This window comes from Enhydra lutris, unplaced genomic scaffold, assembly GCF_002288905.1.
Source record: "Enhydra lutris kenyoni isolate GAN:26980312 unplaced genomic scaffold, ASM228890v2 scaffoldscaffold30, whole genome shotgun sequence".
Lineage (NCBI taxonomy): Eukaryota > Metazoa > Chordata > Mammalia > Carnivora > Mustelidae > Enhydra > Enhydra lutris.
The window spans coordinates 19,621,341-19,648,378 of NW_019154114.1; the positions used below are offsets into that span (position 1 = coordinate 19,621,341).

Consider the following 27,038-nt stretch of genomic DNA (forward strand, 5'->3'; position numbering starts at 1 on the left):
TCTTAACACAATTCCGTTTTCCCTGTTTTGATTCCACAGGTTTACAAGCTTTCTGGTTGACTGAGAAGCATTACTCTCTGTGCCCATCCAAGTTTCTGTTACCAGCGGCGCTGTTTCTACCCTTAACGATGAAGGTTTCTCAGGCAACAGTGGCATTATTCCCACTGTGTGGTCGCGACAGCTACATGAGCCCTACCGGCTCGGAGCGGCTCTGTTCACAGCCGTGCACACCCAGGCCCAGGACTGGACGACACGAACCCGATGGGATGAAAACTCACAAACACACACACAAGTATAAGATCTGGGCTTTTTCCTTTTTTTCTTTAAAATGTAGTTCATAAGCCTTAAAAAGTATTCTCTCCAGATTGTAAAAGGTTAGTTAAAACTGTTTAATAGGAACAATCTTGGACAAGCAGAAACAGCTTTGATTTGGAGATCAGAGCAACATACAAGTGGGAAGGACTCCACAGGGATGGTCAGATGGGACAGTCTGCACCTCTTCTAGACTCTGCATTAAAAAGACAGCTGATGGACAGTCTGCCCTCTGTCAGGGCATGTGCCACCTCTGAAAACTGTCAGCTTTCCACACAGGCTAGGAGAGATCTTATTTACATTTAAAAATAGCTTTCTTCTTCAGTGTAGTGGAAATGCAGAGAGCAGTCACCAAACCCCTCCCTAGCACAGATGCAGAACAGCTTTATTGATCTCTGGGTTTGTCCAGTCATTCCGAATGTCATCCAGGTGGTTATCGAAATCCACAAGAGTTTCGTAGGACCGGCTGTCCAGGAGTGACGCGGAGATCCTCTGGGCCTCTGGCCAGTCTTCACAGTAATCACTACGAGGTGAAACAGGAGCCATCAGCCTCTCAGTGAAAAACAGGCGGCTTTCCAACAGAGGAAACAGAAAACCGGCCGCACACACAGTGGTATAACGGAGAACAACGCGAATGGTAGCAAACACGCAGGTTTCAAACACACAGATGTGTATGCAGACTACGCAGCGCGGCTAAGACACGAAAGAGACCCCCTCCAGAGGAAAATCTGGAGATGTTGGAGGGCGGTGGTGATTATACATGACCAAAGCAAGTGCCTGAGAGTGGCGCCCCGGGGCGGGGAGCAGAAGCCCCGGGAGTAACACTCAGGCTCTCTCAGGAGCCGGGGAGCACGCAGGATTTCTGCAGTTTGTACACTGCCCCGGAGGATGTGCCAACTTAAAAGCAGAAGGCCAGGGCCAGCCTCCTGGGGGCGCTGGGTACCCGGGAACAGCACCCCCCCCAGCCCCATGCCGCACACAGGTCATCGCAAGAACGTGGCACTCACTAGTGTGGGTCCCTGCACCGCCATCTGTTTTCGTGGTGTTCGTACACGTGGATCGTAGGCACCACGCAGTCCATCGTGAACTTAGTGTTGTCTACCTGTGCACAAGACAGAGGACGCACTCGTGAACATGGTTAACAAAGAGCCAGCGGCCGGCCCGGCTCCGCAGGGCCGCACGCACCCCCGCGGCGCAGACACTGCAAATCTGATGTGTGTGGTCCGAGGCTAACCGTGCGCTACGCAGCACACACGCAGGGCTACAGGGTCTCCACGACAGCAGAGCTTCTCAGTACTACTTCTCTCCCTGCTCGAATCCTGTCTGAACGGAGCCCGTCTAACAAGGCTTTTGATGTCTGCTACCGTCTACCTGACTTCTTCCTTCCCTGTGGGCGGTCGGCTAATTCAGTGGCCCTCGCGCTTGAGTGCGTCAGAATCATCTGGAAGCTTACTGAAGCAGCCAGCTGGGACCCGAGCATCTGCACTTCTGACAAGTTCCCAAGCGGCGCTGATGTGGCTGGCACAGAACCCCTCCCCCAGCCGTGGAGACATGGAGCGAGCCTGGGATTCAGCAAGCCCGGATCTGCAGCGGGGAGACCACAGAGGGCAGCACTGGGCTGCCGGAGCCCCTGCACAGAAGATGGCTCATGGGCTCAAGCTCCATGTTAGCGAGAGGACGGACACTCAGCAGCCGTCCTGGCAACTGAGAACACCACCGCACCCAAGAGGGACTCACCATGATGAGAGCCGTATCGCTGAAGCCCTCGGCGATTCTGGAGGCCACCTTTTCTGCGACCTGGTTTGGACTGCAAAAGACGTGGCAGTGAGTGGACTGCGAGCCAGCTTCGGCCGCCCTGCACTGTCTCCCCAGGGCGGGGCTCACAGGCACCGCCACTAAGGGCGGCACCCCTCACCTGTGCGCTCATGACCGTCAGAGGTGACCTTATGCCAAGGAAAGCGAACGCCGTAAGGGCGACGGGAAGCATGGTGCAAAGCACGTCAGTGTGTTCCAGAAGAGGCATCTTTATTCGTTTATTTATTTTTTAAAATTTTAAAAAAGATTTTATTTATTTATTTAACACAGAGAGATCACAAGTAGGCAGAGAAGCAGGCAGAGAGAGAGGAGGAAGCAGGCTCCCTGCTGAGCAGAGAGCCTGATGGGGGGCTTGACGCCAGGACCCTGAGATCATGACCTCAGCCTAAGGCAGAGGCTTTAACCCACCCAGGCACCCTGAGGCATCTTTTCTAAAAAAAGATTTTATTTATTTATTTATTTATTTATTTATATTTGACAGAGAGAGACATAGCGAAAGAGGGAACACAGCAGGGGGAGTAGGAGAGGGAGAAGCAGGCCCCCCACCAAGCAGGGAGTCCGATGCAGGGCTCCATCCTAGGACCCTGGGACCATGACTTGAGCCGAAGGCAGATGCTTAACGACTGAGCCCCACAGGTGCCCCCAGCAGAGGCACCTTCTAAACAGAAAGCCTCTTGCACCCCATGGAGAGCACCCCTCGAGGCCGCAGCTCCCCGCTGCACACTCCCACTCTGAGCTCCAGGCTAGACACCTCTTGGACCACCTGCACCATCGCACACTTGGCAAAGGGACTCTGTCCACCTCTTAACCGTTGGCAATCAAGCCATCTGACTTTTAATTTTGAAAATTCCTAGGCCATTCTAAATATTCTCCACACTCGCCAGCCCTCCATCACAGGCTCTGGCCCACCCCAACCTCGATAAATGATTTGCTACCTTAAGTCCATTAAGGTGAACCAGACAGGCTCACACACCATCCCTGTGCTACCCCACGCCCCAGCCATTTTTCTTCTAAGATTTTATTTATTTACTTGACAGAGAGAGAGAGAGAGAGAAAGGAATACGAGCAGGGAAGTGGGAGAGGGAGAAGCACGCTTTGTGCGGAGCAGAGAGCCCGATGCAGAACTCAATCCCAGGACCCCAGGATCATGACCTGCGCCGAAGGCAGATGCTGAATGACTGAGCCCCCCAGGGGCCCCCCTCCCACCGGCTATTTTTCAATCCATCTCAGGCAGAGGCCTCCTGGCATCCACAGGCCTCTTCATGCACACCTCCGCCTTGGGGGCCTCCTTTATGTTCTCTCCTCCCAGTGGCCCCTGCTCTGGTGCTAAATTTTGAGCCAGTCTTTCTCTTTTTAGGAAAAACATTATTTAACTGGTTCCCTCTAGCCCCTGTCCAATCTCTCTTCTTTCAACCATTTTTTTTTTTTTAAAGATTTTATCTATTTATTTGACAGACAGATCACAAGTAGGCAGAGAGGGAGGCAGAAGGAGAGGAGGAAGCAGGCTCCCCGCCGAGCAGAGAGCCCGATGCGGGGCTGGATCCCAGGACCCTGGGATCATGACCTGAGCCGAAGGCAGAGGCTTTAACCCACTGAGCCACCCAGGCGCCCCTCAACCATGTTTCTGATTAAACTTTAATATATTAATATTATTAATATATTTTATTGATATACTTCAATACACTGACAGTCTGGTCCCTTGGCGCCACTTGGTCACCGCACTGTGCAATCTGGCGCCTGCCCCTTACCTTCGAGGGGCAGTACCCTGGAGGCCTGCCAAGCACCCCCACCCTCCCTGGTCACCCACCCAGAGCCCCCTGTGGCCGGGCTGCTGTAGGTTCTGGGATCTGCTACTCGTCTTTGGCCCCTCTCAGGGCCGTACACCGGCGGGGCTGCAGACCCGCTCCTTGCCTCAGCCTCCTCGGGTCACCCTGCCATCTGCTGTGTTCAGGTGTTCGCTCCATACCTGGGGTTCCAAAATGGCTTCCTAACCGGTCTCAATTTCTGGGCTCTTCTTAGTTCATGTATCCTGAAAACTCTCTTTAGATCAATTTTCCTGAAATGAAGCTTCTACCCTGTTCCCTGCCGGCCTCCACTGCTCGTGATGGTCTCAGCCTGGGAGAGCCAGGCCCGTCTCCCTGCGGACCTAGCCGCCGCCCCTGCTCACAGACGCAGTCTTGTGCGTCTTTAATTTCCGGGGGCCGGTCTACAGACGGTCTCCCTCACACGCCCCTCCCCTCACTGCCACTGTTCCCTGCTGGGGCGCCCTCCCACATCGGTCTCTGCTGACTGCATCGCTTCCCATCTTTCACGCCCAGAAAACACTGTCCTCTGTGGGAGCTCTTGCCACACTGCCCCCGAGGGGGCCCGTTTGTCCTGTCTCTAAGCCCGGTTTATTTCTAAAGTGCTTTAACACCTACTCCTCCGCACACAGTTGACTTTTCGTGCATCTTATCTTCCCAGCACAATGAGAGCCTCTGCTTTTTGAAGCAAGGACTGAGCCAAGTATATTTTAACGGCCATAAAAACACATTGATAATTGTGGGTTTACTTAAGGAAGCACACTATACAATTACGCAGTGACTGAGCTGGAAAAAAAAAGGGCAGATTAATAGTGTTTTATGAAAAAGAATTATTTTATCTAAGTATTCTATTTTCATGTTCAAAATTGAGAATCTGTAGTGATGTGCTGATTGTAAGTCTACAGGATTAGGAAAAACGAAACAACAAAGCAGCTTCAAAGAGAAAGGGCCCCAGGGGTTCCTGTCCCCCAGGCCACCATGGAAAGGTGTGCAAGAGACAGCAGAGCTACACTGTGTTTCCCAGGAGCCGGGAGGCACACAGTTCCCGCGGCTCAGACGGCAAAGGCAACAATCAGGACTGGAGCCCACCTATTCTTCCACAAAATGTGGACAACATATACTCCTGTCCCTAGCTCGTTCACACCTCAGGTGCAAAGGGAAAAGAAGTCAGCATTTGCATAAAGCATCTGCCATAAAGAAACTTACAAAACTATCATCCTAACATTATGATGATTATGGTAGCCAGTGACTTTTATCATGAAAGGTGTCAAGAAACATTCATCAAAAACAAGAACTACCACTTTAGATGCCCAAGAACTCAAATTTAAAATTTTTAAAAACGATTTTATTTATTTGAGAGAAAGAGAGAACACGAGCAGGTGTGGGGAGGGACAGAAGGAGAGGGAGAAGCAGGATCCCTGCTGAGCAGGGAGCCCAATGTGGGGCTCTATCCCAGGACCCTGGGATCATGACCTGAGATGAAGATAGATGCTCAACTGACTGAGCCACCCAGGTACCTCTAAAATGTATTCTTTTTTTTTTTTTTTTCCTTTTTAAAGATTTTATTTATTTATTTGACAGAGAGAGACAAAGTGAGAGAGGAAACACAGGCAGGGGGAGTGGGAGAGGGAGAAGCAGGCTTCCCGCGGAGCAGGGAGCCTGCCTGGGGCTCTATCCCAGGACCCTGGGATCATGACTGAACTGAAGGCAGACGCTTAACCAACTAAGCCACCCAGGCACCCCTGAAATGTACTCTTTTGAAAAGAGTTTATAAGATAGTTAATAAACTGAAAAAGTATTTGAAAGAACTGCCAATTTTGTCTACATTTTTTGGTATTAAAGCACTTTGTCTCAAATACTGGCCTCTCCCAATCCTAACCGCATTCCTAATGTAGGACTGTCACGTTATGACAGTAAGGTCACTACTTTGCTTACTAGGCTGTATCAACTCTGCTCCTGTGAAGCCTCAGCGGTCGAATAATACTGAGGGCGCCTGGAGGCAGAGACTGCTTTGTCCATTTCCCCCTCCCAACTAGCACGAAGCGAGGCATTTGCTTGACCAATCCTGACCCAAAAGCTTTTTACTGAGCATCTAACTTCAGACCAGGGTGCTGTGCCTGGTACTGACATCCACCCACATGATATGCAAATCACAAAGCAAACCCCGCAATTAGGAAGTGCTACAATAAAACTTGACACAATGACCTAGAGTTTAGCAAGCAAGCGAAACTGTTACAAGCACCTTACATTTCTTTTTATAACATAAAAAGCTCACTGACCTTTTTTTTTTTAAAAACTACGTTTCTTATGCTGTACTTTTCATCTCTGTGACTCATCTGTAGCGGAAGTTTGTACCTCTTAATCCCCTTCACCTATTTTCCCCCATGCCACACTCACCTCCCCTCTGGCGACCACTAGGTTGTTCTCTGCAGTTAAGAGTCTTTTTAATTTAATGAATTTCTCATGTCTATTTCAAAGATTTTTATTTTTTATTTATTTATTTATTTATTTATTTATTTATTTTAAACATTTTATTTATTTGAGAGAGAGAGAGAGAGAGACAGTGAGAGAGAGCATGAGCGAGGAGAAGGTCAGAGGGAGAAGCAGACTCCCCGTGGAGCTGGGAGCCCGATGCAGGACTCGATCCCGGAACTCCAGGATCATGACCTGAGCCGAAGGCAGTCGCTCAACCAACTGAGCCACCGAGGCGCCCTTTTATTTATTTTTTAAAAAAGATTTTATTTACTTATTTATTTGACAGAGAGATCACAAGTAGGCAGACAGGCAGGCAGAGAAAGAGGGGGAAGCAGGCTCCCCGCCGAGCAGAGAGCCCGATGTGGGGCTCAATCCCAGGACTCTGGGATCATGACCTGAGCCAAAGGCAGAGGCTTAACCCACTGAGCCACCCAGGCACCCCTCAAAGGTTTTTATTTTTATTTTTTATTTTATTTTTTTAAAAAGATTATTTATTTATTTATTTATTTGACAGACAGAGATCACAAGTAGGCAGAGAGGCAGGCAGAGAGAGAGGAGGAAGGCTCCTTGCTGAGCAGAGAGCTCCATGTGGGGCTCGATCCCAAGACCTGGGATCATGACCTGAGCTGAAGGCAGAGGCTCTAAACCACTGAGCCACCCAGGCGCCCCTCAAAGGTTTTTATTTTTAAGTAATCTCTACACTCAACATGGGGCCCGAACTCATGACTGTGCATTCCACCGACTGAGCTGGCCAGGCACTCCAAGAACTGTTCTGTTTTTTAGATTCCACATGTAAGGGAAATCATACAGTATTGTCTTTCTCTTGTCTGACTTATTTCACTTAGCTTAATGCCCTGTAGGTCCATCCGTGTTTTGGAAAACGACAGCCAGATCTCCTACTGATTCACAGCTGAGTCCTAGTCTACATAAACACACGCTGTGTCTTCCAGGTCCATTCATCTACGGACGGACACAGGAGCTGCTTCCATGTCTTGGCTGTTAGAAACAGTGCTACGACGAACACCGTGGTGTATATATTTTTCCTAATTAGTGTTTTCATTCTCATCTTCTTTGGTTAATTATCTATTAGTGGAATTAGTAGATCATAGGGTATTTCTATTTTTAACTTTTGGGACCCTCCACACTGTTTCCCACAGAGGCTGCATTCCCACCATCAGTGCAGATGATTTTTCTCCACGTCCTCACCCACGCTTGGTATTTCTTGTGCATTTGACCCTAGCCATTCTGACGGGAGGGAGGTGACATCTCATTGTGGTTTTGATAGGTACTTCCCTGATGATCAGTGGTGCTGACCATCCTGTCTCAAGTCTCTTGTGCTATCTGCATGTCTTCTTTGGAAAAACATCTATTCAGATCCTCTGTCCATTTTTGTTTGTTTGTTTGTGTGTTGAGTTGTTTAAGTCGTTTATATATTTTGGATACTGACCCCTTATGGGATATATCATTTCCATACATCTTCTCCCACTTACTAGCCTGCCTTTTTGTTCTGATGATGGTTCCCTTTGCCAGGCAAAAGCTTTTTATTTTGGTGTAGTCCCAATAGTTTGTTTGAATGATCCTTTTTTGAAAAAAGTATACACAGGACTAGTAATAGTACCAGCCTGTACTTTGAACCAAGCACGAAGCTAAAGACGGTTTATGTTGCTTCACTTTGTCCTCAAGACCAACTTCTGAGGCATGGGCTTTTACTACCATTTCACAGATAGGACCACTGAGGCCCAAGAGGTAAACTAGTAAGTCACCTATGATTTGAATCCAAGTCTACCTGGTTTTAAGGCTCATGCTATGAGACACTGTTAATCAGTTGATCTATCTATCTATAGGTCTCACTTATAAATATATATGTATATATATTTAAAGATTTTATTTATTTGACAGAGCGCGTGCACACACACACAAGCAGGGGGAGTAGTGGGGAGAGGGAGAAGCAGGTTCCCTGCTGAGCAGGGAGCCCAATGCGAGGCTTGATTCCAGAACTCTGGGATCATGGCCTGAGCTAAAAGCAGACATTTAACCGACTGAGCCACCCAGGCGTCCCAATCAACTGATATTTCTAAAAAAAGAGGAAATTTTTAGCCAAGTCTGGTTGAAGAGAGAAGTGAAGGTTTTCTAGGCAGAGGCAGATAGTACTAGTGGAGGAAATTAGTATAATCTCAGCTCCTGAGCTTCTGAGCTGTGTGGCCTTTGTGCAGTGACCATCTCCGGCTACTTTCTTCACCTGAGTGTCCTTGGGAGGGTTAGACAGGACAGCGCCAGTAAATCCTAACACAGCAACAGCCCACACGTCCTGAGGACTGAGCCCCTACATCCAGCAGGGACTCACCAGAAGGGACTCAAGGGTGATCGGGCACTCTTGTCCCCAGCTCATGTTTAATTCCCCTACAGACCTGGCAATGGGCTGTTAGTAGGTAGATAAACAAAGTGATGGGGGAATGCAAAAGCTCCTGAGCAGAGCAGCTGAAGGTACCAGAAAAGTCTAGAAGTTCCGAGCAGCACGAAAATGCTGTCTGGGTAGGAGAATTCTGGGCTGGGCTAGAACGAGGTCTGAACAGAGGCAGGAAGATGGGAGTAGCATGAGCCAAATGAGGCACCCACGTGAGAGCCACGCACATACGTCTGGGGCGCCCATGTGAGGTGGGGCTTTGGGGAGAAGCGGGTGGAAAGGGGGGTATCACACCTGACAAACTGGTGCCGTTACCTCCTGCCTGGTCCGCTCGTCTTTCTGCAAGAGCGGCTAAGAACTGCTCGGCTCAGGGAACCCTCCTTCCAAGGACAGCTCCCCACTGCTCACAAAGTGACGCTCCTGGGGCGCCTGCGTGGCTCAGGGGGTTAAAGCCTCTGCCTTCGGCTCAGGTCATGATCTCAGGGTCCTGGGATCGAGCCCCGCATCGGGCTCTCTGCTCGGCGGGGAGCCTGCTTCCTCCTCTCTCTCTGCCTGCCTCTCTGCCTGCTTGTGTTCTCTGTCAAATAAATAAATAAAATCTTAAAAAAAAAACAAAACCCAAAAAAACACACGAAGTGACGTTCCTACGTCCACCCGGAGTCCGCGGCACGCAGCCCCTCTCCGGACGCTCTTCCCTCCTGCTCCTCACACGGGCACCCGACAAGACTCTCCTGGGCATTCAGACGACAGCCCTCCCTGAGGGCTTCTCTGGTGGTCCCAAGGGAGGACTTCCTCACTGTGCTTGCTGTCACAGCCTCTGCACCCGCCTCAGGGCACGTGGCCCTGCGTGGCGGCAGAGTGCTGGGCCGGCAGCATCTTTCATGGTCCCTCCAGCAACCTGAGGGCAAAGGCCAACGGTGTTTAGCTTTTGCCCAGCAGAGCCTGGCCTGGGGTCAGTCTTCCGTGTAGCAAAGACCAGCACCGACAAGGGCCCTGGGCATAGGCTCCAGGTCAGAGACGGAGTCGTCCACACATGGGAGGCGGATGGCAGCAAACGGAGAAGAGGTCCTAGTGGGAGCGGTGGGTCCCGCGACCACAGAGGCCCCATGTGTGGTCGTCTAAGCAGGGGCTTTAACGGGGCCATGTAGAGCCCAGCACCTCGCTAGCTACCCTGCCTCCCTCCGAGTTCTGCCCCGGGCACCGGCTCCTCGTCCTTACCAGCACTTAGGCACCAGCTCACCGTGTATTTCCAAACACACTACCGAGTCCGCCCTCTCGCCCGCACTAAGCAGCTGCGCAGAACTCCAGATGGGGCTTTGGTCTGGGACCCTCCACTGCAGCCCCTGGACGCCCGGACTCGGGAGTCAGCCGGCGCTATCTGACAACGTGGGGAGAGCAGGAGAGTGCCATGCGGGGGACCTCCTATCTGCTCCTGGCTTCCGGCTGGCGGAAATCCCAGGGAGGTCAGGGTAGTGACTCTTCTGGGGCTTTCCCTAACAGGTCATACACAGCAGGCTGGCTGCAGGCTGTGGCCCTAAACCAAGAGGCACTGCTTCCTTTGATGTGGACTTCTTTGCCACACTCCTCCTTCCCTGTCCCTTCGGGCCCGGGGATGGTACCGCCTTCTGTCACACCACTACCCTCCGTGTGCGCATACGGCCGGACCTTAGGTTACAACCAATGAGGAGCCCTTCCCAAGCCATCCGAACTCCAGTGTGGCATCGGTTTTTCCGGTGAGACAGAGACTAAGGCAGAAAGCACACCAAGTCCTCAGCCTTGCTCAGTGAGAACCAGAAGCCCATGTGAAGGAAGCTGCCCCCATTACATCTTCCTCACAGTATCAGACCCCAAGAGCACCAAATCTAAAAGTTTTTATTTGTCCCCAAAGAGAGCAGTATTCTTTCCTAATGTTCTGCCCTACACCATTCCTAGCTGGGACAGGAATCAGAGGCCCCTGACTGTTGCCTTCATTGCATGAACTCCCTGCAAGCAAAATAAAGAAGATACAAACACAATCCCAAATTAATGTAACTGATAGGATTTCTGTTATTTGGAATTATCCACAACACAGTTCCCCTCAAATACCAGAAACAAGCACAGAACGCGGGAAGGGGTTTTGTTCTCACGGAACCTACAGAAGGTCAAAAGGCACCTCAGAGACTGTCTGTCGCGCGATCATTCTCTCAGACCACAGGGTTTTTGCACGGACATACCTGGCATCCTTGACTCGTTCGTTAGCTTGATAATAACCGGCAATCACGTAGCTATTATCTTTGCACCATGAATCAATCTGAAAGAGAAACGGAAATTGGGAGGAAAAGATGAGTGACGTCCCTTAAATGTCACCTCTTAATAAACACAGGAGACCTTGGCCCCACCCCCATAACCCCAATGCTGGGACAAGAGACAGTATAATCTCTGAGTCCTCTTTTCCAGGAGAAAGGTCACACCAGCTTGTCTATGGTCTGTGGGAGGCCACAGAAAACAGGAGAGTGTGGCCTCACTGGGGGGATGCGGTGCCCACACACACTGTGCAGGTGTGGCACCGTGGGGAGGTGGGGCCATCTTTACCCACCTGCTCTTAAGACAGAAAGAATGGAGGCATTCTGGGGCTTGAGCAGCCCTTGTGCTCTTGGGGTCAAGCCTCCACAGATAAGCAAACTAAAGCTAGAGGTGTCCTAAGTTTGCATAGCCACGGAGCAGAACCAGAATGGGGACCTTGGTCTCTTGAAACCAAGTCTTTTTTTTTTTTTTTTTTTTAAAGATTTTATTTATTTATTTGACAGAGAGAGATCACAAGTGATGGAGAGGCAGGCAGAGAGAGAGAGAGAGGGGGAAGCAGGATCTCCGCCGAGCAGAGAACCCAATGCGGGACTCAATCCCAGGACCCTGAGATCATGACCTGAGCTGAAGGCAGCGGCTTAACCCACTGAGCCACCCAGGCGCCCCAAACCAAGTCTTTTTATGTTGTATTTAAATTTCTGTGTTCCTAGCAACAAACCACAGAAACACTTCATGTTAGTGTATGGGGTAAACGGGTACATGGGTGTGTACACAGGCATGCACAAACACACTCTCTTCCACTCAACTCCCTGTCAAAGCGTTTGTCTGTTTTATAATGCCACTCTTCCCGCATCAGATTTAACTTCCTGCAGGTCTAATGCCATTATTAAAAACAACAAAATGTCATCCTGTTTTTGCCATAATGGAATTTTAATAATATACTGCGATAAATTCTATTCTCAGTCTGCAGAAGAGAAAATAAAATTGATCCTCGTTTTTCAGAGCAAATTAACTAGTTAAAAATACTTTTCTTTTTCAAAAAACATGGCTGTATTATTTTTTTTTCTCCGATTCTAGTTTGGGGCTCAGGCAAAGTGTTCCCTATGACTAACAGCAGACTTCACAAGAGGGTTATAGTCCAAGGTTCCCTGGCTCACACAAGGATCAGAATAATAATTCTGGCCTCCTAAGAGCTCACAAATTACCATATTGGGTCAAAACCAAGGCTCACTGAACCAATTACAGGTTTTGGTCACCCACCCAAAAGATTAGGGCTATGTCTCCACAATATTTACAATGGCTCTTTCACCGTAACTTTGTTACCAATTACTTCCAAATCACTTGCATTTTGCTTCCATCACCTCTTAAAGGAACAGGTTCCAGAAACTTTCTCTTGCTGCTTACCGTGGCAATTTCTTTCCTTTTCCTCTAAACCTGTCTCTTTGCAGCACCAATGGGCATAGCCTGGCTCTAAAATTTGGCATCTGCCGCATTCCCTGACCTCAAACCCCAAAGATCAGCCTCCCCTTCAGTGTAGCCCTCTCAGCCTTTGCTTCTACTCAAAGACCAGCCTCTTGAGTGTGTCCTCGCTGACCACTTGGGCATCCCTCTCCTGGCTCTCTGATGAGGCCTGTACCTTTATCCAGAGTCAGAACTAAAGATAAGTCTAAAATGGGTCAGCATAAGGGCATCTGGGTGGCTCAGTCCGTTAAGCGTGTCTGCCTTCAGTTCAGTTCCTGATCTCAGGGTGCTGGGATCAAGCCCAGCATGGTGCTCTCTGCTCAGCAGGGAGTCTGCTTTTTCTTTTGTGCTCTCTCCCTCTCTCAAATAAACAAAATCTTTAAAATAAATAAATAAATAAACGAGTCAGGAGGACTGATTCCTTCTAGAAGCTCTAGGGGAGAATCCACTCCTTGTCTCGTCCACCCTCTAGAGGTCACCCACATTCCTTGACTGGTGGCCGCATCACTCTGACCTCTGCTTCCTAGTCACATCTCCTTTCTCTGATCCTGCCTTTCCTGCTTCCTTCTAAGAAGGAAGGGGCCCATCATATAATCCAGGTTCATCTCCCTGCCTCAGGGTCCTTATTTTAATCTCATCTGCAAAGTCCCTTTGCCAAGTGAGGTCGCAGAGTCCCAGGTTCCGAGCATTAAGATGCAGACGTGTTGGGGGACCACTTCTGGCTGACTGCAGCTACATTTACTCTGCGGATTACTCGCTGCTGCTGCCGTTCTGACCACTCCAGGAGCTGTCTTTAGTAAGCACTCCAAGCTGCTCCTAGATCCCTTCCTGGGAGGGAGGTACAGTAGGGGACTTGTCCCCCAGCAGAGGCACACGGTACCACCCTGCATCTGTCCTCAGGGAGCACACAAAGTACGTGATGTAAAGGTGATTCTTGTGACAAACATAAGGACCTAACCAATTCCAGCAGAAAAATGGCGTCATGACCTTGAACTTCCAGGAGAACTCTCTGAAGAGCCTGCCCTAAAAGCAAACCAGGTCATAAAAGCTCTGGCTTGGTTTTAAAACTTTTGAATGATTCAAACAAGGACAACCAAGTTAACTGTAAAGGTGCTTATTTTAGTTTTTTTTTTTTTTTTAAAAGACTTATTTATTTGAGAGACAGTGAGCGAGCGCGCATGAGCAGTGGGAGGGGCAGAGGGAGAGACTCCCCAAGCAGACTCCCCACTGAGTGTGGAACTGTGGGGCTTGATCCCCTAACCCATGAGATCATGACCTGGGCTGAAACCGAGAGTCAGAGGCTCAATGACTGAGGCACCCAGGTGCCCCAAAAGACGCGTACGGCCTGTCCACAGCTGTCCAGATAGACGCACAAATGAAAAATGGAAAACACCAAAGGGTGCATGTAGAACTAAGGGCTCCCATCAGGTACCAGAGCCTGCAGAGAGGTTGCGTGAACAAGTTTTTAACTAGATGGAAGCATTCTCTTTGGCGGTTTCAGAAACGGAGCCAGACCTTATTGGGTGAGAGTGACCTGGAGTGTGGTACAAGTCGGTGGCCAGACAGCGAGCAGAGTGAGCGGAGAGAGGCAAGGATGGGGTGGGCAGGGCTCAAGGGGCTCCAGACTCCTGCAGAAAGCCCAAATGGCTCATTAATGAAAAGCTTTAGTGGGTTTGAGAGGCAGCTTGCTCAGTCAAGCCAGTTCATGCCCAAGTGGGACAGGTCACGGCAAAGGAACTGAGCAGCTGTCCCTCTGTTCTCTGTAGATCCATTTCCCATGTTCCCTGCTCTCCTGCCACACATCCTGTGAACGATCCAGACGAAGACCACGGTTCGGGACAGCACCCTGAAACCTGATGTCAACTCACTACAACTGACTGCTACAGGGACTAACTTCACATTTGCTTTGTAGTTTCTTTCACCTTCCAGAGGGAAGAAGGACACTTCTACTGTGCACAAACCTGCCACCCTCTGCCCAATGCCTGTCTGGCTTGCTTCATCTTGGGTACACAGGAGAACTGCGAAAGGCACCGGGCCCTACTCGTTCACTCCCCATTCAGCTCTGCACAAAGAAAACAGCTCCTCTCTGCAAACTTGCCTGCATTTGCACGTGTAATTTGCAGAGTACTATTACCTACCTCATACGACTATGCCATTGCCACAAAGCAGGTAAGAGAGAACTGATAAGAGCCACTCGGAGGAGGAGGGCGTCCCTCCCGCACGTGCCACTCATAAGCTGAGGGTGTCTGAGGGCCTCGCCGTCTGCACAGCAAGCAGGTCTCGGGAGCCAAGGAGGGGCCGGCTAGATTCACTAGAAGAAAAGCTCCTTCTCAAGTGGGAGACTGGTTTTTCTATGGCCCGGGCAGGAGCTGAAGCCATGAAAGAGCTCTGAAGACAACAGGGAGAGGGTGAAGTCGGAGCGAAGAACGGAAACGAGGACCCGAGCAGCCGTCTCCCTCTCCCTGGCTAGCATGTCAATGTCAACGTTCTGGAGAGAAAACAGGGCTAGGGAAGAGCTAGAGGACAGTAGCCCATGCAAATGAGCACAGAGAAGGCACGCAAGGAGGCAGCAGAAAGAATCCTGGGCCGAAATCAAGGTGATCAGACCAAATGGCAAATAAGAAAGTCATCTCGGAAGAATGTAATCAGAAGCGGCTCCACAGAACTGGGAAATCAACGGGGGGAAAGGACAAAAAGGGATTACAGAAACAGCAGATCTATGCTAATTTTCCTGCTAACATTTTATGGATTTTTGCTATTAGAAATAATTCCATCACTACCTACGTCAAAGGGTTATAAGGATAAATAACAGGCATAAGTACTTAAAACAAAACGAAAAGCACTCAGAAATGCAAGGATTTTAAGTGGAAAATTATAATGAAAAGCTTTTCAAAGGAATCTGATGCTGCCCTTTATGGGCTGCATATCAGGTGAGTCTTTCCCACTTACTAAAAATAACTACAATATGAAACTCCCTGAATAGAAAAAAGCCATGAGAATAAAGCCTCACTTGTATAGTTTCATGGGTTTAGAACCTTAGTAAAATCCCATCTGCCGCAGCTGACACACTGATAAAGTGCGGCTCCGCATGCCGAGATTCTTCACTGCCGTCAGGTTATAGCGCTGCTAAGTCGCACGCTGAACAGCACAAACCTAAACACCTTCGCCCAGTAGAAATTTTTCAGAGGGCGCGCCTGGGTGGCTCAGTCGGTTACGTGTCTGACCCTTTGTCTCAGCTCAGGTCCTGGTCTCAGGGTTGTGAGTTCAAGCCCTGAGTTGGGCTTCACTTAAAAAAAAAAAAAAAAAAAAAAAAAAGCTGTTGCAGAGAATCTAGTTTAGACTTAACTTTGCCGGACGGGAGCCTTGAACACTGATGGGCATGTCTGGGGGAAGTGCTACAAGCTGGGGGTCAGGGCGAAGTGGAGGGACACGGGAGCAAGGCCGAAACAGGGCCTCATGCGGTGCCCCTCTCCCTCCTGACAGCCTGACGGCAGCGGCTATTTCAAGAGTCGTGGCCTCCTCTGGGCATCTTCCCTCCCTGGGTAAGTGGTTTGGGAGGCAGCTCTGCTCCTCGGGGAAAATTCACATAAAGCGACTCCAAGGCAGTTGCCTATAGTTTGTCCGTCTAATTCCCTCCAGGGCTGCGTTTACGTCTTCTAACAGTAACATACGCTTTCACCCCGTGAAGGCTGCTTAAGAATGAAAAGCACTAGTAATACTTGACGATCCCACCTGAGGCTCAAGTTTGTCTTTAAGATGCTTAGCTATTTCTGATAGGATTTTTTTTTTAAAAGATTTTATTTATTTATTTGTCAGAGAGAGAGAGAGGGAGAGAGAGCAAGCACAGGCAGACAGAATGGCAGGCAGAGGCAGAGGGAGAAGCAGGCTCCCCGATGAGCAAGGAGCCCGATGTGGGACTCGATCCCAGGACGCCGGGATCACAACCCCAGCCGAAGGCAGCTGCCCAACCAACTGAGCCACCCAGGTGTCCCTCTGATAGGATTTTAAATGGATTTGAAGCAATACACCTCGCCCCTCTGGCTACTCCTGGGCCAGCTGGCCAACTCTTCTTCCATCCACCCCGCAGAAGCGACAGCTCCCATGCTTCTGTGCACAGCTCCCCCACATTCCACGCGCTGCCCTGTACAACCTGCTCTCCCGGCTTCAGCGGTCACCGAGAAGCTACCGATTCTCAGTCTACATCTCCAACCCCTCACCTTCTAAACTCCAGACCCATTTTCAACGTTCAACACTGGATCATCTTCACTTTCCCTCACTAAACGGCACCACTGTCTTCCAATGTGTAAACGAGACACCAAGGTGTCTCCCTTGTCTCCGTCTCGCTCTGTTCACACGTGACTAGTCACCGAGTCCTGTAGATTTTCCCTCCTGGTCTCTCGGATCTGTCCCATCTGCACACACACTGCACTCAGTGTGGGCAGCCTCTGCCTCTGGTCTCCTACGCACTCTGTCTCCTTGCGGCAGCCACCACTTCGGGACGCCAATCCAGCTGTGCCGCTCTCCTCCAGTGGCTTCCCTGTCCTCACGATGGCGCCCCAGCTTCTCCGCGCGATCTGCAAGCTGCTGTACGATGGAATCCATCTGCTGCTCACCCCTCTCTGTCCCTGGTCTCTTTACACCGCAGCACCCCTCCCACCCCACTTTCTCTGGTCTTTGTACACACTGGTCCCTGCGCCTTGAAAGCTCTCTTCACGTCCCCCTCCCCGCACCCCCCCCTGCCCCTGCCATTACCACGGCTGACCCACTGTGTCACTCCTTGCATGTCCATTTCTCCAGGCAGCCTAGCCCGCCTTCCCGGGTTAGCTGGGGACCTCTCACCACTTTCTGCTTGAAGCCACGCACCACTTATTCTTGGTATGTACCCTGCTTCCCGCGAGCTCGCGTGCTTGGCAGGCTTTGTGCCCCACAGCCCAGCACAGGCCTGGCACGTGGCTGGAAAATGGAACAATCCCGCATTCACGTCCTGGAAAATCCAGCTCCCTACAAGTGACGGTGCCTCACACGTCCAACTCCCCTGCGCGCCCGAGAAGGGAGTAATGGAGGCAGCTGGATGAAAAGACGTGCGTTATGCCCCAGCAGGCCTCAGCCGAGATCTGGTACTGACAGCGCGTCTCTTCAAGGGCTAAAATGACCGACTTCCTAAACACCTACGTCTTACCCATGTCCTCTCCGGAGATCCTATGAGGAAATTCACACCACGGCTCCGTTTAACAGGCACTCAAAGACGTGCCCGGTAACCTCGGGGCGGACCGTTGGCCCCCGGGGTACTTCCCGCTTCCATGGGTGTCATAACTCGGTGAATCACGAAACGGGTTCATTTCGCTTGGTGTTAAGTACAAAGGAGCTCTGCCTACACCTCAAACTTACTACTTTTTCTATGAACTAACTTTTTTTAGAGTCGTAGCTTACCTTTAAGCGAAAAGTAAACAGTATCAACTCAGGTACTGAGGCAGCTCTGAGGTTACCGGAGGTTTTAACACCGGAGGATTTAACAACCGGGGGGAACTCGCAAGTGGTGGTTCCTCCGCCGCTCATCAGCCCCCACCCAGGAGCCACTGCCTACAACCCCGCTACCAACCGGCCGATCTGCACGCTCGAGCTCCCGCCTCCGCACCGCAGTAAGGCCGTCCTGGGAGCAGACACCCCAGATCGCTGGCCAGAAAGGTCTTTCTAATGTCACAGAGAGCCTCTGGCGTTTGAAACCCCGGGTGCCTTCCAGGGGGCGCCCGGCTCCCGATCCCGAGGTGCCGAGTTCAAGCCGCGCTGGGGGCAGAGCGAGCTTAAAGCAAGCAAACTTAACCCAAGGGCGCAGCGTGGCTAAGGCACCAGCGGGGACCGGGACATTCTCCGTGCGCGGAGGACGAGCGCCCGCCCCACCAAGGCTACCCTCCTCTAGGGACGTGTCTCGCGTCTGGGGGTGCGGTGTACTGAGGTCCCCAGAACCACAGCGTCTACACCCGCGGCAGACAAGGCACGTGTTCCGGGGCGGAGCGCGGGAACCAAGCTCCAGCGTCTACGTCCCGACGGCAACGCTGCGGGGCTGCGGCCCCCGTTGGCGGCGGCTTGTTTCTAAGAAGGCCACGGACTCGAAAAAGTGACCACGACCCGCCCCCTGACGCTCCCCGAAGAGCACCCGCCACGGCTCCTGCTCCACCAGCGGCCCCGCGCCGAGCGCTTCCCGCACGCCCGCGCCGCACCCCGACCCTCGCCACCGCGACCGCAGGAGGGGCGCGTCCCGCGGGCGCCGCCCGGAAGCCGCGCTCTTCAGCCGCAGACCCCCAGCGGAGGGGAGGCCGCCCGCCCCGCGCTTACCAGGGTAAGGGCCACCTCCAGCATGGGGGCGAGGGCCAAGGTGCCGTGGAAGAGGGGGATACAGTCCACGAAGAGGGTGTGGTGGGCGCCCGGGCCGCTCAGCGGCAGGTGCTCCTTGCGCGGCTTCTGCTTCTCGGCCACCAGCAGTCCGTTGACGGCGCAGTGCGGGTACTTGGCGCCGTGCAGCACCATCTTGCAGTAAGCCTGGGTGGTCAGCTTCACCCCGGGCATGCTGAGCCCGGCCGGGCCCCGGAGGCCCCGGAGCCGGCGGAGGCCTAGATCCCTGCCCGGCCGCGCGGCGCCTCAGCGGAGAAGCGGGACGAGGCGGCGGCTGCCCGGCGCGGCCCCGCGGCCGGCGGAGGCACACACAGGCCCGGCCCGGCTGTCGGCCGGGCTCCTCACACACCGACTCCCGGCCGGGAGAAGTCGACGCGCCCGCCTCACCCTCCGCTCGCGCTTCTGGCCGGGCGCCGCCGTAAAGCGGCTCGGCCCGACCTTTTACGACGCTCGCGGCGCCTCTCCGCTTCCGTTCGGGTGACCTCCGGCGCGGCAGGGTCCTCCTCGATCCCGTGGTGCTCCGCGCGCGCCCTCGCTCTCTTCCGGTCGCTGGCACCCGGGGCACAGAGGGCGGTCGCGGCGGTCGCGGCGGGCAGTGGCGGGTGGCAGCGGCAGGTGAGCGGCGGCGGGCTGCAGGCGGCCCTCGCCGCGGGGTGGGGTAGGGCCAGGGGCCGGAGCCAGCGGGCGAGTGTGCCGGCGGCTCGGCGTCCCGGCGCCAGGCGGGAGCGGGGATGGGCCTCGCAGTCCGGTGACATTGAGGCCGCCCGGCTGGGGCTCGGGGGCCGCCGCTTCGCGGCCTGTGTGGCGCCCCGCAGCATCTGGCCTGACCGCGTTTGGGCCGCCACGGCCGCGGGCGGTGTTCGGGCTCTGACCTTGGGGCGCCCGCTGACCGAGGGCGGGGCGCGGGGTCCGCACTGCAGCCTGGGCCCGCAGCCCTCCGGCGACGGCTGCGCCACCGCCCGGGTTTAACGGGGCTGCGGGAGAGGCGCTCGGCCTCGCAGCCCCGCAGCCGCCCAGTGTCCGCCCACACGCGGCCCAGGCCGGGGAGAGAAGACGAGGGTGCGAGCGAGCCTGGGCCTGACGTCACGCTTCAGTGTATTCTGCCTCCGAGGGGCCGCTCTCCAAAGGCGCCCGGAGCCCCTTTCGTCGTCAGCGAGTCCGTTTTAAAGCAGGGGGGAGCTAGGGCGAGAGCGGAGCAGGGCCCGAAGCTGGGAGGACCCAGGGGAGAGGTGGGTCATCCAGGTCATCCGTTGTCTGCAGGGGCTGGAAGCGGACCAGGCCTTGTTTGCAGCCGTCCTGCGCGATGTCCCTTTCTGTGCTGCGCGCGTTCTGGGTTTTCATCGACCACTCAGCGCGTGCCTTGCATGCGGGTCCCTTCCAGCTGTTTATTCTTTTCCGCCGGACAGTGGACCCCATTTGGGTCACCCAGCGCTGGCGAGTTCCTGCCTTTTCAGTCTTAGGAAAACACTCCTCCATGTCTTTCAAGCACGCCGGTTTTCTACTAATTTCCCGGAGCGTGTGCATGTTAGGGCGTTTGGTTTGTAAGGCAGCCCCGTAAAAGCGGGTTGACAGCTAAGAAAAACCTCATGTTAGGTTATTTCTGAGTTCACAGTCATTAAGGAAGAATGGTTCGTCTGTGCCGTGGGGAAGAAAGCAAAAGTGAAATGCCCTGCAATCCCTAATAGGTGTTTGCCCTTGTTCATGGAGAAGGTGCGCGTTTTTATCTTTCAGAATGTTGGCTACCAGAGTGTTTAGCCTCATCGGCAAGCGAGCGATTTCCACCTCTGTGTGTGTCCGAGCACATGGTAAGTGTAATTTTTCTTCTAAATGGGCTGAGCTCATTCCATTTTGCTCCCGCTGTGTGTAAGCCCTCATGCGGGCGTTTCAAACACAGGTGACCCAAGGTGTCTGGGATCCTGATTCCGCCGCTGTGGGACTTTAGGGGGAGGTAAAAATATTTTGACAGGGCATACTTAGAGATTACAGAGTATTTATGAGTCATACTGAGTACTAGTCTCGGTCTTTGTTTATGTTGCTATTTCTTTCCCGTCTTTCCCTTCCTTTTCCCTTTTTTCAGGTTCAAGTTCCACCCCTTTCAAGAGATGTACCATACTTAATTTTAATGATCTCCTTCCCCCCCCCCCCCCCCCCCAAAAGCAACCAATTTTCTTCAGTACCGTTTACATTATTGGGGCGTGGAAGGGACAGACCCTGGACATCCTAGCCTGAGCAGAGTTTAATCTCATTTCTGTCTTGGACGAGCAACTTATTTGCAGGAATCTCTTTTCTTACCTGGAATATTTGTAAAGAGCTTAGCTTGGAGCCTGGCACGTAGCAAGTTTAGTTTTGTGTTTATCGAGCATCTTTGTACCAGATGTTGTTAGGCATTGAGAACAAAAAGAACCTGAGAGAGGAGTCATTGCACAGGGTGTTTGCAGTCGGGAGAGAGACAGATGGGTGAAGGCGGTGTTTGATTAAGTGACAGCCCTTGAGGAGAACCATTTAGCCTGGCCTGGGGTGCAGGAATGTTTTTTCTTGAGGGGAAGCTTCACTGTGCTCAAGAATTAGGAGTTTTAATCTCCTAGGTTTTTGTTTTTTGTTTTTAAGATTTTTTTTATTTATTTGCAAGAGGGAGGGTGTGCACAAATGGGCCAAGAGGCAGAGGGAGAAGCAGACTCCTTGCTGAGCAGGGAGCCAACGTGGGTCTCAGTCCCAATCATGACCTGAGCTGAAGGCAGGTGCTCCACTAACTGAGCCCCCCAGATCCCCCTAACCTCCGTAGGTTTAAGTTCATATTCCCACAGCTACAGCATTCCAGGGAGAGGGAGAGCAAACAAAAGGACAAAATGCAAATTCACGGGGAAGGATGTGTTAGTGAGGGGTCAGGTACAAGGCTTGAATAGTGATAATGAATTTGGAGAGCAAGGTTTATGTATTTTGGGGTCAATAATCAGTAACTGCTTTATGTGTGAAATTTTCCCTGAAATTGTGTCCTTGAATTGCTAATACTGTTGTCTTACATTTTCCTCTATTCCTTAAACTGCCTAGGATAACGCTGTGGACACAGATAATTTTATTTATTTTGTTTCTTAGCATTTTCCTTATTTTATTTTATTTTTATTTTTTTAAAGATTTTATGTTATTTATTCAACAGACAGAGATCACAAGTAGGCAGAGAGTAGAGGAAGCAGTCTTCCCACTGAGCAGGGAGCCTGATACGGGGCTCGATCCCAGGACCTTGGGGTCATGACCTGAGCAGATGCTTAATGACTGAGCCACCCAGGCGCCCCTAAAATAGTTCCTTTTTGAAATCCTTGAGTGGCTTCTTGTGCCTCAGTTATGATCTGCAGCTAGCCTTTCTCACGTCGTCACACTGTTCAAAGAAGAGAAGAGCTTACCCACACGAGCCCTCCACCTTCGGCGTCCAGCCCCTCGTGGTACAGTCCTCGCAGGCAGCAGGCTGCTGCTCCTGCCACGGCTCCAGAGCTGTGGGTGGGAGCTTTTTTCTACTCGTCAGCCTCAATGCAAAGGTTATTTTCGAAGAGCCTCCCTCGCCAGCCACTGTGAAGGTGCTGCCTGTCCTGCATCGCCCCGCTTTGTCTTTGCTCGAGGCAGTGACACACTGGGGTTTGTGTGTTTTGTCTGTCTCTGCTTCTGGAGCGCAAGCTCTGTGCGGCCGAGGACCTGCCTACTCTTCATTGTCGCGCATCACACAGTAGGCAGATGGCACCGCAGTCTCTCGAACGAGTCTTGTCCTTTTGTTTTTAACTGTTAGTCATGCGGGTCGTACCTGAGGACACATACCGGTTCTGCACAGGAGAGTAACATGGTGACGCACCGCCGGCGGCCACCACTGCACTCGGGTGCTGGTGCGGTGACACGCCTGACTCGGGGGGCAGCTCCCATGCCCTGGGCTTCCTCAGCAGAGCCTCAGTGAAAACCGCAGCTGAGGACAGACAGCGAGATGCTCTGTCGAATGCAGAACTCTCTTCTCTCTCTCTCAAAGAATGCTTGGGATGCTGGTCTTCACGGGGCGTGGGGGACTGAGCCCCAAATGCGGAGGAACCCCGGCAGCCCTGAGATCGCAGATTGCCGTCCTTGTTCTAGAAAATGCGATTTTATGCTCAGGGTGCTCCACGGTTATGAGAATTTATTGAGATGTAATTCACACAGCAGACATCCGCCCGTTGAAAGTGTGCCCTCGAGTGGTTCTCATTTCAGTCCCCGAGGTGCGTCCTGACCACCACAGTGAGGTTAGATCGTTCTCATCACCCCAGTCCGCGTCTGTCTGTAGTGGTTAACGTGCGAGCTGAGTGCGGGGGCACAGCCGTTCTCTTTAGTGCACTCGTTTTAAGCGAACTTAGAATTTTAAAGTTGGAAAGTAGTTCTAGTCATTTCCACCTTAAATTTTTTGGGGATAAGCTCAGGTTTGTGTAAGCATGCTGGCCGTTTGCATGGCAAAGATCAGCCTCAGAAATTCTACTTTGAGGTGAAATGATGTATTTTATTTATTTATTTTTTTTAAAGATTTTATTTATATATTTGAGAGAGAGACAGTGAGAGAGAGCATGAGCGAGGAGAAGGTCAGAGGGAGAAGTAGACTCCCCGTGGAGCTAGGAGCCTGATGGGGGACTCGATCCTGGGACTCCGGGATCATGACCCGAGCCGAAGGCAGTCGTCCAACCAACTGAGCCACCCAGGCGTCCCGAAATGATGTATTTTAACTGATGTTAACGTGACTTGGGAGAATTTAGTCATTGGTACGAGCTGATGGAAATGAGTGTTTCCGCAGGATTTCATACGTCCAGGCCGGTCTGGCTCACAACGTTTTCTTGGCAGACGTAGGATAGAACTGAAGAAACAGTTTTCCGCAGCTTTGTTTAGGGAAACCTCTAAATAGAAGGAAAGTTACCCTTTCTTTGCTGCTTTCTGAACTGTTTTCCTCCTTCCTGGAGTACTACCCAGATACATGCTTGTCTGAAGGCACTGCAGTTTCTCTCTGTGATCAGAAATCCCCATTTTGTCCTCTCCGCACTGACGAGTGGGGTTTGTCCTGCCAGGAGTTTTGTATGTACACTCACGTGTGTGTAGGGAAGCACGCACGGTGTACAGTCTGAGAGAGAGAGCAAACCCGTATTCTGTGACGCGCCGAGTACACGACCGTCCACGTCGAGCACAGGGGTCTCCCTCTCCTGAGTGTCGGGTCTTGTTTGCCACTGTATGTGCATCCGCCCCCAATTCCCCTCCGCTGCGTCTTGCCTTTTTCCTGAGCCCTCGCTCCGTAACCCCTGATGACTGTGTCTGTCTCCGTGGTGTCCCATTTCTGGCGCGTGTGCACCAGCCATCTTCGTTCCCTGGTCTCAGACGTCCAGAGTACACTCGACACGTGGTAGGTGCCTGGTAAACCCGAACCCGGGAGTGAGTGGCTCCCTGATGCCCTGTGGAGCCCTTTGCCTGCAGTCTCTAGTGGACACGGGTCGCATGTTTTGTTACATGTTTCGGTTTCTGACCTTTGAACACTTGTTTCTTTTATGGGTTCTCTGTTGGTTTTGTGCTTCCTCCTTCGTTTGAATGTCCAAGAGAAGGGCCTTCCTCGGGGCACCTGGGTGGTTCAGTGGGTTAAGCCTCTGCCTTTGGCTCAGGTCATGATCTCAGGGTCCTGTGATTGAGCCCCAAGTTGGACTCTCTGCTCGGTGGGGAGCCTGCTTCCCCCTCTCTGCCTGCCTCTCTGCCTACTTGTGATCTCAAATAAATCTTTAAAAATAAATCTTTAAAAAAAAAAAAAGGTTCTTCCTCGAGTCCAATAGGGTGTCCCTGGGAGCCCTTGGGTGCCCTCCGTGTGGCCCCATCAGCCGTGGGCTGTGCTTCCCCCGCGGACAGCTGCCCCAGCAGGTGCGTGTCGGCTGTACGAAGGGCTGCTGTGACCCTTGTTCTGCCATCTGGGCCATGCGGGATGGGCCTGCTCACTCCCTCCTTCACGCGACTGTCCCTGAGCCGCTTGAAACACGGCCGCAGGTCGCCGGGGTGACAAGGTCTTCAGGGTGCATGTGCCTTGCTTTGTAACTCTGAACCTATGTGAACGTTCACACGTTCGTCCGCTGCGCTTGGTAGGAGGCGTCGTGAAGAGTGAAGACTACGCTCTCCCGGGTTACGTCGACCGGCGTGACTACCCGCTGCCCGATGTGGCCCACGTGAGGAACCTCTCTGCCGGCCAGAAGGCCTTGAAAGAGAAGGAGAAGGCTTCCTGGAGCAGCCTCTCCATGGATGAGAAAGTCGAATGTGGGTATTGAAGCGGGGGTGTCGGCAGAGCGCGGGAGAGAGCATTTTGACTGGTTTCTGGGCTGCGAGCTGGGGGGTGCTGGCTGGAGACCGGCGTGCTCGGGGCCCGCCGTGCTGTTTCCCGCCGGGCCCTGGCTCCGTGGGCGGGCTGTGCCTCTGCCCAGGCCCCTCTGCTCTCGGGGCTCTGGTCCCCGGGGCGGGGCGGGCAGGTGGGGGTCCGGTGGCTGTGGCTGCTTGCCGTCTTGCCGAGCAGGACCGGGGCCTCTGAGGCTTACTGATGGGACATCAGCCCAGCAAAACGCTGTCGGTTGGGGAAGGGGAGTGGAAGTTCCGGGATCACGCAGATCCTGTGCGTAGGAATGCGGGGAGGGAATTCACTGTGGGTTTCTTTGCCGAAAGCAGACTCTGCATTTTCTCCCCTTCATCGTGCCGTGTAGGCATGTATGAGCACAGGCTCGCGCGCTTGCCCCCCAGCTCTGGGGGGAGAAAGGGGGAGCCCCGCGGAGGAGGCGGGGCTGCGCTCGCTCCCACGAGCGCGTGTGCTCTCTCCGCAGTGTACCGCATGAAGTTCAACGAGAGCTTTGCGGAGATGAACCGGAGCACGAACGAGTGGAAGACGGTCGTGGGCGCCGCCATGTTCTTCCTCGGCTTCACCGCGCTCATCCTGATTTGGGAGAAGTACTTCGGTGAGCGGGCAGCGGCGCAGGCCTGGCCTCTCGGGTCGCAGCCGCACGGGGCCCGGATTGCGTCCCGTGCGCAGGGGTGGACTGAGGGCGCGTGTGCGCGGGGCAGGCACCTGCGTGCGGGGAGCCGTTACGGGCCTGCGGGCTTTGGGAAGCCGGTTCAGGTTAATGCAGGTGTGAGCGGGCTCTGACGCGTCCACACTGTGCTCGGGAGTGGATGACTCCCCACTTTGTCCGGCACCACCTTCCGTGGCGCTGTGTCAGCTCACCAGACGGTTACCGTGGTGCCGTGGCGAGGGTCTGATCGAGCGAGAGGGCGCGTGCTCACGGAAGGGCTGTTTCCGTTGCAGGACGAGCGCATCTCAGCAAGCGGAGTCCTGGGTCCTCAGGTCTCTCCGTTTCTGCTTTGACCGTGTCGAGCCTGTCTGCTCACTCCATGCTGTCTCTCTCCGTTCTTTGTGTTCAGGCGGAATGGGCTTTTCTCTTCCCAGCAGCGGGAGTCCTGTCCTTCTGGTCTGCTGTGGACATGGGTTACTCACGCCTGTGGATTTGATCTCACTAGTCGAGTCGGTGGGGGCTCTGTCTGTGCCCTGTGCTGGCCCGGGCGCCCCAGGAGCTGCATCTGGTGGAGAAGTCTGGGTGCTCTTGGCTCTTACTTGATTGCTCATCTTTTATCCTCAAAGGAGTAATACCGAGAGTTGTCCGTGCCCAGAATTCAGAGCCTGTGTGTGTGGGTGGGTGTGGGTGTTGCGTGGGAGATGACTTGCGAGCCTGGCGGCCGGTGTGACGTGTTGGGGAGGACCTGACCCGCAGGACCTGTGGGCTTGAGACACTTCGTCAAGGCACGGTGGTCTCATGACGTTGTTTTTTGGGCTTTAGTGTACGGCCCGGTCCCGCACACCTTCGAGGAGGACTGGGTGGCCAAGCAGACCAAGAGGATGCTCGACATGAAGGTCAGCCCGATTCAGGGCTTCTCAGCCAAGTGGGATTACGACAAGAATGAGTGGAAGAAGTAGAGGAGCCTGCACCCCCCTCCGAGCCTCACCGTGCAGTCCCACCTCCGCACGGCTCAGCAGCGTCCCTAGAAACCATCGTGTCGCAGCACCAGTGCTAATAAACGAGCAGTCTGCGCGA

General features: G+C 53.0%; 2 protein-coding genes across 3 annotated transcripts; one reads left to right on the forward strand and one right to left on the reverse strand.

Moving 5' to 3' along the window:
- Positions 1-370: 370 nt before the first annotated feature.
- LOC111153042 (ER membrane protein complex subunit 8) lies at positions 371-19,336 on the reverse strand. The gene is made up of 5 exons (XM_022511851.1): positions 18,886-19,336; positions 11,022-11,098; positions 2,050-2,119; positions 1,320-1,414; positions 371-835 (listed from the first exon to the last, which is right to left on the reverse strand). Exons 1-5 carry the CDS (start codon positions 19,114-19,116, stop codon positions 676-678), a joined length of 633 nt encoding a protein of 210 aa, XP_022367559.1. The 5' UTR covers positions 19,117-19,336; the 3' UTR covers positions 371-675.
- LOC111153043 lies at positions 18,807-27,038 on the forward strand. Of its 2 annotated transcripts, none has more exons than XM_022511853.1 (5): positions 18,807-18,889; positions 20,674-20,747; positions 25,054-25,221; positions 25,776-25,907; positions 26,784-27,038. In XM_022511853.1, exons 2-5 carry the CDS (start codon positions 20,675-20,677, stop codon positions 26,918-26,920), a joined length of 510 nt encoding a protein of 169 aa, XP_022367561.1. In that variant the 5' UTR covers positions 18,807-18,889; position 20,674; the 3' UTR covers positions 26,921-27,038. The 2 variants fall into 2 exon arrangements, with proteins under 2 accessions (XP_022367561.1, XP_022367560.1); XM_022511852.1 differs by lacking the exon at positions 18,807-18,889 and adding an exon at positions 19,449-19,557.

Bases quoted from the DNA above. Each gene is read 5' to 3' on its own strand.
- LOC111153042 (XM_022511851.1), bottom strand. From the start codon at position 19,116: ATGCCCGGGGTGAAGCTGACCACCCAGGCTTACTGCAAGATGGTGCTG. The intron at 2,120-11,021 runs GTATGTCCGTGC...CGTCTTTTGCAG, and splicing joins GAACGAGTCAAGGATGCCAG to TCCAAACCAGGTCGCAGAAA. The intron at 1,415-2,049 runs GTGAGTCCCTCT...TCTTGTGCACAG, and splicing joins GCGATACGGCTCTCATCATG to GTAGACAACACTAAGTTCAC.
- LOC111153043 (XM_022511853.1), top strand. From the start codon at position 20,675: ATGTTGGCTACCAGAGTGTTTAGCCTCATCGGCAAGCGAGCGATTTCC. The intron at 20,748-25,053 runs GTAAGTGTAATT...TGCGCTTGGTAG, and splicing joins TGTGTGTGTCCGAGCACATG to GAGGCGTCGTGAAGAGTGAA. The intron at 25,908-26,783 runs GTGAGCGGGCAG...TTTGGGCTTTAG, and splicing joins GATTTGGGAGAAGTACTTCG to TGTACGGCCCGGTCCCGCAC.